At 41.8% G+C, this 10,765-nt stretch overlaps 1 protein-coding gene across 1 annotated transcript; it reads right to left on the minus strand.

Moving 5' to 3' along the window:
* Positions 1-2,904: 2,904 nt before the first annotated feature.
* LOC132576441 (histone H3.3A) lies at positions 2,905-9,389 on the minus strand. The gene is made up of 4 exons (XM_060245581.1): positions 8,931-9,389; positions 7,251-7,405; positions 6,153-6,306; positions 2,905-3,551 (listed from the first exon to the last, which is right to left on the minus strand). The coding sequence occupies exons 2-4, from the start codon at positions 7,376-7,378 to the stop codon at positions 3,423-3,425; spliced, it is 411 nt and encodes a 136-aa protein (XP_060101564.1). The 5' UTR covers positions 7,379-7,405; positions 8,931-9,389; the 3' UTR covers positions 2,905-3,422.
* Between the last annotated feature and the right edge of the window lie 1,376 nt (positions 9,390-10,765).

Consider the following 10,765-nt stretch of genomic DNA (forward strand, 5'->3'; position numbering starts at 1 on the left):
TTCCTGATTTCACTATTGAGGGAGCTGCTCCTTCCTTTATTGTGCTACTTGGCAGGTATCCACACTTGCTGTCATCACAAACACAGTCATGCCTCATTGCTGCCTCATGTGTTCAGTATAAGCACACAACAGATTCCAGCTAATAATTTTTTTTGATAACATTATCCTAGAATATTTATGCAGGAAAAAATGAGATGGTCACTTAAAATCAACGTAGTTGATATTTTCTGACATGAGGAAGGATCATGTTATTTAATGATGCATCTTAACATTTGATGTCTAATTAATGGTTTAATAAATCTTTATAACCTTGTGTAATACTGGTCATTGCTGGCAGCTTATGCTGAATTATTTTCAGCAATAGGGGTGTTTGAATTGTCCTTCAGGAACACTTTTGATAACACAAATCTATGGTAGAGCGTTTGGATACATCTTTGGAATTCATAAACTAGTATTAAATCAGTTCTATCCTCCCTCCCAAGCCAGTGCATAGTACAAGTAAAATAAGTATTTTTCACTTTTGTTGACAATACTGCCAATCTTTGGAGGTATTAGCTAGGTTTGGAGACATGGTAACATCTCTGGGTTCCTTTCTTTTAGGCACATTTTGAATAGGGCTGGATATGGGGCAAAATGGGGCAGCTGTTGCAGGGCTAAGATCCTTCCCTAGTCTGTTTTAGGCTTTTACAGCCCATGGATGTTGTGCTAGATATGTTATTAGTATCATCTCTCCCCTTATTCCAAGAAGCTGCCTCCCTTGGTACCGTCTGCATCCTTGTCTAGGAATAGGTCTTCACCACTACTGGGGCAGCAGTGGCTGTAATGCCGGTTGCCTTCAAAAGCAGAGGTAAGACCCAGAACATTGAAGATATTGGATTTATAACCTGCCCTATACTCTGAATCTCAGAGTGGTCACAATCTCCTTTTACTCCCCCCCCCCCAAACAGACACCCTTTTGAGGTAGGTGGGGCTGAGAGCGCTCTTACAGGAGCTGCTCTTTCAAGGATAGCTCCTACAAGAGCTTTGTCTGACCCAAGGCCATTCCAGCAGCTGTAAGTGGAGGAGTGGGGAATCAAACCTGGTTCTCCCAGATAAGAGTCCACACACTTAACCACTACACCAAACTGGCTCTCAACATCAGTTGTTAAGACCTGGGGGGACCATGTCAGGCATCTCTTGCAGAATCCATACTAACAGTCCACCCAGGACCATAGCCCCCAATCAAGTGACCATGAGCGATCCTAGACCAAAACAGGCAGAGAGCTGACTTCCAAAATGGGAAAGCTCGCTGCCCTATTTCATGTATAGCATGAACTGTGTGTTTAGTTACACTGATACATTCTGTAACGTAAAACTTTGTTGGTCTTAAAGGTGCCACTGGATTCAAACTTTGTTCAGTGCTGGGTGCAAAAGGGGCAAGTTTGCCGATTTCAAATACTTTAATTTTTCAATGGAGTGACAAGCAAAGAAGCATAACTTTCAAGGTAAAGTGAAAGAATTGGAAAATACTAGAAAATTAATATTTCTAATGAGGACAGGCTGTCTCCAAACACTTCTAACAAGATCATCTATAGCAACATCTTTGATTCAGGATAGAGCTAAAATAAATTTGGACAAAACACTCAAAAGCAAATCCTAAGCTTGAATTTTGACTATGAATGCTGTAGGATTTAGGCATAGCCAGGTCTGTGAATACACAGCATTTTCTCCCTCACTGATTGACTGTTCAGAAGGGTAGTGAGGTCAGTCTGCTGTGAACACACCACATTGGATCAATTATTCAGCTTGCTAGATTTGCTAATTTTTTTAAAAAAAAGATTACACCTCAATATTTAACAGGAAAAGCAAAGTAGGAATGTTGATTGTAAGGACCCAGTGAGCCAAAAGGTGGCACAGGAGGCAGTTCTCTGTGCTGTTATCAGCACCATCTCAGAGGGTCCCCTGATTTAAAGTAGCAGTTTGTCTAATGGGTGGGGAAGCCCCTTTTTGCAAGACTAACTCCACTCATAACTAGAATGGTCTTTTCAAAGCTCTTACAGAAGTCATTATGAGTATAAAGCAATCATTGTCAATTCAAAGGATTGTGCACATCTTACCTTTTCCACAGTATTCATCCCATCTAATCCAGTGGTTGACTCTTATTTCAGCAATATTACGCCTTAACTACTGCTGGGGGAGAGTGCAGGGAGAGAACACTTTAAAGAGGCAACATGCATTACATATTCTGAATAATCATTGAAAGCAGTTAAGAGGTGCTGGAGCAAACACCCAGCCATAATGGCTGATTCATGCAGCCACAGTAGGTGGCCTTTTCTGTCTCTGGAGCCCAGGAACATCCCTCCACACCCAGAAGAGAGATTAAAAGGGAAGGCAGAAAAATATGAGCCAGTGGCCACAACCACCCGTTTCTATATTTTAAACTATGAGAAATCAACAAAGTCCTGAGTCTTTACTACCCATGGTACAAACTAATGGTGTGTGTGCTTACCCTAACTAAATCATAGAACGTTTGCCACTTTTAAACCCCAAGAAGTTGCATTAGCCTGAAAGATGCTACTACTATCACAGAAATAGGAGTATCTGTGCATATGACACCCTCTGCAGTAGTGCTGCAATAATACACATGGCATCTTCAACACAAGTAGCCCTGCCTGCTTCAAAGGCTAACATAATGGGGAAAAGTCAGTCCGTAGTGAACGATTTCTGCTCACATGAATTGTATTCCTGCACAAGATGTTTGATCCCATTTATAATTCACAACCAAACCATGATAGCACACAGACCAAAATATTTTCAGTGTAGATTGAGTGTATTAGATGCAGGTGTATTAAATTTCATTTTGGCACAGACTTCTGTAACTAGCAGTAAAAATGATGGGTTAAAAATTAAGACAATAAGCAAATGTTATTTCATGTATTTTAATAGCAAACTTACAGGAACAGCACAGAAGACAGACAACATTAAAAACATGTACTTGCATGTAGGACAACTTAGTTAGAAAAGTATAGTGAATGGATGGAATCTACTGTATGATAAAAATGTTAGACACCATATAGTTGCCATCAATAAGAAATTTACTTATTTTGTTTTTTTAAAAAAATCCAAATGCTGGCATTGTCCAGAAAAGTTTGACTGGCGTATTTATACTTTATAAAGTTGAACTGCTGAAACTTGTTCAATGAAATGGTTTTTGATAGCAATAATGCTTTATATGTCCCCATGTTTATATTAAAAATCCACACACAAATGAAAACAAAAAAGAGCTTGCCAATACCAGATTCTGTCCCTATTTTTTCGTTTGCGACCATATACTTAGGTACCTTTTAACCCCATGGAAAAAAATATCTAACGTTCATTACTACCAATAACAGGAAGAAGAGATTTTATTTGTTTTGAGAATGGCAAATCCATCTTAGTAGAGTTTAAGCACGCTCTCCACGTATGCGGCGTGCTAGCTGGATATCTTTTGGCATGATTGTGACACGTTTGGCGTGGATAGCACACAGATTGGTGTCTTCAAACAGGCCAACCAGGTAGGCCTCACTTGCCTCCTATTGAAGAGAAGAGTTCAGATGTTTTAAAAAATAAAGCACTGAAATCCTCAAACAATTATGAACATTTTAATTTTGTTACACCTTTCTTCTATAACAGGACAATAAGGTTTTTCCTCTCAAAAGTACCAGGCTGTCTTAATTTTCTCTATAACAAAGAACTTGTAGAATACTGGCTTCAGAAAACTCTTACATGTACCAAATCTCCTGGGTTCTGTGATCTTTACAAATGCCAAATGAACTCCTTAGTTGTTTCAACTTTGTTCCCCCCACCCCAGTCCTTTCTACTAGCAGCCCATCAATTTTCTCACAAGCCACTATTATATCATGATCCACTATGCAAGATGGCCAAGGCAAACACACTGCAAGTTAATTAGTTTCAAAAAAATTCTGTGACAGACCTATCCTGCAACTGAAATTACAATCTGAAAGTCTTGGGAGGGCTGAAGGATAATGATTTGGGAGTCCTTAGCCTTATAGACAGTGCTAGCATACCAAATCTTCATCCTTCTTGCTCTCTGCTTGTTGCAAACTGAAACTGGGATATTTAGATAACTGTCTTCTTGCAAAATTATTTCTGGGTAAGAAGCAACCTACATCAGTAAAGAAAACTGGATCATATAATATTTAAGTCCCTTTCGACTTTAATATTTTGTGGTTATATTTTTATTTATTGGAACATTTATACCTATCTTTGTTTAAAAATAAATACCACTCAATGGCTTCAAATTAACTTTATAAAATGCAGACTAGGAATAGATATAGAATAGGAATAGGTGATACATGGTCAGCAACGTAAGATTATCGATTGCAGCTTATGAAGCAGCAGCTCCCATGCTATAGTTCATAAAATTAGAGTAATAATGTTGTACACTAATTGTACACTAATTTCACAACAGGTCAGTCTTTCCAGAGGCTGAAAAAAAATTCACCATTTTGTGAGAGGCAGGCAGAGCCATAGCATCTTGGGTACTGTCTCTGGTACAGGTCAACACAGCTGGTCGCTCCCAAAGCCCAAGGCAGCAGTTCACCAATAGTAACCAGCAAGGACCCCTTAAACCTGCTAGGTTTTGCACAGTTTGCCTGGAGCTACAATGTGTTGTCCAACACCGAGCAGACCCCAATAAACGTTGACCTGTCTTCATTTTTGAAGCTATGAGCACTTCCTGCTTGAAGCTCTGTCCACTTAAGGCAAGCAATGATAGCACTGTATCAGAAGACACAGGCAGGGCTTGAATCCCATGACAGGTATACTAGATAGCCCCTTCTGGCCATTGCTGTGAAAACAGAACAACAGGTGAAACAGGCAACCCCACTCCAAATACAGGGCAGTCATATGACTAGTGTAAAGAACAGCTTTCCCAAGTATACTTGTGAAACCAAAGGATGCTTCTCAAAGTTGAGCTTTTTAACTGCATTCTCATGAGAGTCACTCTTGTGCACAGAAGCATCACATGTGAAAGAATAATATACTTTATGACTTGCTCCTCCCTAGTCACTTGCATGTATCATATAGTAATATTTCACATGTAACGTTTGACACAACAGCATCTTGTGGGAATCAAATGAATAGATACTGAATGAACATCAATTAAACTGTTATAAAGCACAAATTCCCCTTCATACTTGTAAAATCACCACCTCAAATACAAAAGTCTTGCATTTTATTTGATATAAAAATTGACTTACTGGAACAGACCAAATCTAGCATACTCTCTTCAATACTCTAGAACAGTTTAAAAGATGTTTAGGTAATACATGAATGTCACACAACAGAAGTGTGCATAATCCACCTTCCTAGTGACATTCAGGAAGAGAGAAAGGGTGCTTCTAGAGAGGAGACTACAGGAAGTTCAGCAAAGCAATACGTGATCAAAAAAAATCTCTTCCCACTTAGAAGGGGATTGAATTAATGTTGTGTATCGTGTTTCAGTAAAACACAAGAATGTGTTTTGAAATAAGCAGAAATAAAAAAAAACAATGGTATTGTCTGGAATGAAAATTCTTCAGCAGTTCAGTACTGTGAGTTCCTACATTTCAGTTTACAAGATAAATCTAATTACTTGGACAAATTAAATGCTAGCACTTATCAGCTCACCTACAAATACATAGATGCTCACTTCTGAAAACTACCAATCATGTGAAATTTTGACTGACCATAGAAACAGCTGAACCAATTACGTGAGTGTATAGAAGTAACCAATCACACTCTCTCTCACGTACCAACAGCATAGTACTGTCAATGGCTGCACTCTAGAAAGTGCTCTGCGCATCACTTCTGTTAGTAAATCAACATCCTCATGTCGTCTCTAAGACAGTAAATTGTGTCTATATTTTAAAGAGCCATCTAAATGACTATAATAAGAAAGTTCCAGTATTTTCCCCCACGCAAGACTTTTTAAAAGATTGCTTAGAACTAAATCACTCACAAAAGAGAGGGCTTACTTCAACACAACTGCTATAAAGATTTAGATGAAAAGCAATAGTTATTAGCATGGAATGTTTGATAACTTATACAGTCAAACAACTTAAGAACCGTTATTGGTTGGGAGGAGAATCCATTTTTTGTTTTTTTAAAGACAACCTAAAATAACAACATACCTGCAAAGCACCAATAGCTGCGCTCTGGAAACGCAGATCTGTTTTGAAGTCCTGAGCAATTTCACGCACCAGGCGCTGGAAAGGAAGTTTGCGGATCAGAAGTTCAGTCGACTTCTGATAACGCCTGATTTCACGAAGAGCCACAGTACCTGGCCTTTTAACAAACAAAATATTAACAAGATTTTGCCATCATTCTGAAAAACTGGGTATACAAAATTCCAGCCAAAACCAAAAGTTTTTATAATTTTCTTATAAAGACACAAGTACATTCTGTACACATTCCAGCTTGTACAGATTGAAGCAACAGCCTAATGTGAAAATGTTTCCAGGACTAAGTGAAAAAAGACATTAAAGGCAGAATGAGAACAAAAATAATGCTAGAGCCTAATAATTAATTCTCATTTTGCTTCCTTTCCCCTTTTGAGAGGTGTGAGAAGGTGATAACTGATGTTCATTCTCCACCACAAAGGCTTTCATTGAAGACTGCATGATAGCTTGCAACTAGTTATGTCAGCTGCAGTCAACCCTCTTGAATGTTTTTAAAAATGATGTTAAAAAGTATAAAGCTCTTTATTTACCTGCTTATCTTTAAGCAACTATTGCCCTCTAGTGGTATATTGTGTGAATCACACCATTTGCTTTACAGCAACAACTTTGGCGCTAAACTAATTTAAATAAATGAAAATGATCAGATTTATACAAGTTAAAAACATGATTACAATTCTCTAAGTTACCTAGCAATCATTATTAATACACTCTAAGTGAAATTCAAAATAAATTCATTTTTTTCAAATGTATATCAAGAACTTTTTTTAAAAAAACCAATTTAATCAATAAAATCATCTATTGTTATAACCAACTTTACATTTCTGAAAATATTCAATATAAAATACGATCTGGGTTGTCTGGAATTGTTTTAAGCCAGATAAAGAAATATCAAGTTCTTGCAAAAATAGCCATAAATTAAACAAAAGGAAAAGAAAAACGAAAGAAAAGCACCAATATTCCTTTAAAGCAAAAAGTTCGGCTCAAATAAACATTTCCTCATTGTTAAGAAGCTATTGCATCACTTCGCTTTGTTCCTGGTTATTTCTATACCTGTAGCGATGAGGTTTCTTGACCCCACCAGTAGAGGGCGCACTCTTGCGAGCGGCTTTTGTTGCGAGTTGCTTCCGGGGCGCCTTCCCACCGGTGGATTTACGGGCAGTTTGCTTGGTACGAGCCATGTTCCCGCGAACTTCTCTTCCTTACACCTATCGGCAAGAAATCACCCACGCGATCACTATACCGTAACAAGGCAGCCACTCGAAAGCATTGTATGAAAATGCAGTTTAAAAGCCTAAAAAAAATCGTACGTTTAAAATCACCAAAACCTTAAGCAATTAAAAAAGGCTGCAGATCTACACCTCCGGTACCAGGCATAACAATCACTCCGACGGTGAGAGATTCTAGCTACCAGCTTGCCACATCAAGAAAGCCTTCCCTTACAAGTACTGGATTGGATAATAAAATGGACGGTGGAGCCATCGTCCTAATTAATTTAACTCGAAAATAAATGTCGACGGTTTTAGTATATTACTAAAATACAGCCTTTGCCCAGCGCTTAACAACTGGACCGATGCAGCAGCCAAGACTAGAGGACGATTCCAACACAACACGCAGGAAACGGCTCTCGCCCCCCTCCTTTCGGCGAAAAAGTACCAATGATTACCGAACACACCGGGGGGACATAGATCTGATCTGTAGCTCACGCTGAGCAAAACAGAGAAAAAGAAACCCCTTTCAAAACAAGCGGAACCGAAGGGTGCGGGGACCGGACTAAGTCTTCGAGTGCTCTCCAGCCAAGGAGCCATCGCTCCAAGAGCTGCGTGGTGCCCGCAAAGGAAGACAAAAAACGGAAGCCGTTTACAAATCGCGTTTCATTCTAGGGGGAGGGGGGGGCTAGACAGGTTTTAAATGCCAGAAAGCCGCGAACTTTTGGGGGGCTATTTTTTTCCGGTGCTGCCTCTGCCCGTACCACTGCCATTCCAGTAGGCAGCCTGGCTCCCAAGCGCCTCGCACTGGCAAACTCATCCCCAACAAAATGGAAACAATCACGAATTGCAGCCCTAGTCTCTTTGCAGGGAGGCAGAGAGGAGGAGGGAGAAAAATAATAAAACAGCAACAAATAATACAAAAAATCCCTCAGAAGAGACAAACTACAGGGGATACGACCGGCTGCGGGATAGAGGAAAAGTTTGTACTCAGAACCCCCCCAAATCCAATCGGGTTTCGACCGTTTCTGAGGCACATTTCTTCCCTTTTTATTGTTTTTATGCAATGGGAAAAATATGGTCGGTGACCAGAGAAAAGAGACAAGATGGTGAAGCTGAGCAACAACTGTGGGGAGCAAGGCAGACAGGCAGGAGAGTTTCCCTGGGCTGGCAACTGCCTCTAGTTTCCAGCCGTTTCCCAGCCCCGATCTAGGGCGATGATGGGCTTAGGGGGTCGGCGAGGGGCTGGGGAGGCGGATGGTGGGGGTCTGGAGTGGGGGCGAAGGCAATAGAGGGGGCAACAACCGTGCAAAGTGGGGCTGGGGTGGTTGAGGGAAAGAGCAGCCCAAGCTCCTTGGCTGTGCTGGGGAAGGTGGAGCGAGGAAGGGGGATAGGGCTCCCTCTGCTCCCCAGCACCTCTTTCTAGCCTCCAGAAGTTTGCAAGGGCGCTCCGAGAGCAGCCCGAAGTGATCCCCGGAAAGGTTGGGGGGCGCGGGGAGCCCTGGCGGAAAGGCTGGCAACTTACCCTCGTCCGCTTAGACTGTGCGCGGCTGCCGAGCAGGCAAGGAAGAGCAAGGAGGCGCTAAAGCTACTGCGGGCGGCGGCGACGGCGGCTGAGAGCACAATTGAAAGATGGCTGACTCGTGAGGGCCGTAGCCGCTGCTTAGCTACGCCTCGCGCCCGCCCAGGTCACGCCTTCACCTCGCCCCGCAGCCAATGGCACACAATGGAGGGAAAGCTAGGCCACGCCCGCGCGCCTTCCTCCCTGCCTACTCTAAGCGTCCCGCGGCCGCCTCTGTGTGTACAAACACAAAAGACACGCCGCGAGAGAGGGAGAAAAGAGAGCGAGCGGGGGATTCCCTCTTGCAGGCTTTTGCCTTCTCCCCTGTCTGTCCAGCAACCAGGGGAGAAGCGCGAGGTCCCGGTCAACGGTCCGGCGGGAGCAGCCCCAACTGTCAAGAACCGGCGCGAGGTCAGGCCAACTGCCTTTTTGCCTTCGCTTCACCGTTCTCCGGCCTCTAGAGAGGGAGGGAAAGGCATCCCTCGCCATGCTCGCACCTCACTCGCCTCTGGGTCCCTCAGGTGAGGGTCACGAGTGAAGCTGGCCCTAGTATTCTGGTGTAAACCTTAGTGGTTCAGGATTCACACATGCACGTTAATCACTGAAGGGAGAGTCAAGAGTCAATGAGATATGAATCAAAAACTAAAGGGGCTGTTCGTAGTTTTTTGGTTTTTCAGTGTGGTGGATGGAGTGGTCAAAAGTTGTGACAAAAGAAGTTTGATATTCTTTAAAAAGGTATGGCATTTTGACTGTAGCAAACAAAATTTCTGTATTATTTCACCACATCACTTTAAACATTCTTAATACAGACTTATTTGGAAGTCGAAAAGTGGTGAAATGGCAGATGATATGCCATACAAATATGAACAAATATCAAAGTCAAAATTCACTTTTTTGCTCCTCCATGAATTGATTCTCCACCGCATCTTCAACAAGGTTTTTGTACCTTGCTTTTCTCTACCTTAAGCAGTCTTAGAGGTACTTACAATCACATCCCCTTCTCTCCTCAACAGGCACCTTGCGAGGTAGGTGGGTGTGAGAGAGTTCTGAGAGAACTGTGACTTCCCCAAGGGAACCCAGTACAATTCCTATGGAGGAGTTGGGAATCCAACCAGATTCTCCAGACTAGAGTCCGGTGCTGTTAATCACTATACGAAAGCAAAAGCAGCATGCTCTAGCCTAATGACTACCAATATTTTTGCGATGGTGACCCAGGGTTTTTGGTGCCCGGGGCAAACTGTAGGTGGTTTCAACACAGTGACTGTTAGCAAGATGATTTTCCTGTTTTTACACAGTAAGAATCCAGTTGCAAAGCATGTTAGTGTGTTGAATGCACTCTATGACTTTAGCACTCATTTGTTCCAGAAGACTGTTTTCTGCTGTGCCCAACAAGATGTTTTTGAAAAACCAACAAACATCACACAAAGGAGGCAGCTGTCCCTGCTGGGAACCCAAGCAAGTGGGGGTTTATCTTCTCTTTCTCTGCCAGCTGGGCCCAGAGCCAGAGTTTGAGGAGGTGTACTTGGGGGGCACTGGGTTGAGGAGATATGTGAAAAAGTTGGCAGCAAGAGGTTTGGTGCAGTACATCTTTCACAGCAGGCAGAGGGTAGGGAATCATCATCATCATCATTTTATTTGTATCCCGCCCTCCCCGCCGAAGCAGGCTCAGGGCGGCTAACAACATCAAGTCAATACATTAACTTATACAATAATGTTTAAAACAATAACTAGTTTAACAATTTAATTAAGATTCTAAAATTAATAAAATCAATAAAATTAACATCCTGGTGCTATTTCAG

Source organism: Heteronotia binoei, chromosome 1, assembly GCF_032191835.1.
Source record: "Heteronotia binoei isolate CCM8104 ecotype False Entrance Well chromosome 1, APGP_CSIRO_Hbin_v1, whole genome shotgun sequence".
Taxonomy (NCBI): domain Eukaryota; kingdom Metazoa; phylum Chordata; class Lepidosauria; order Squamata; family Gekkonidae; genus Heteronotia; species Heteronotia binoei.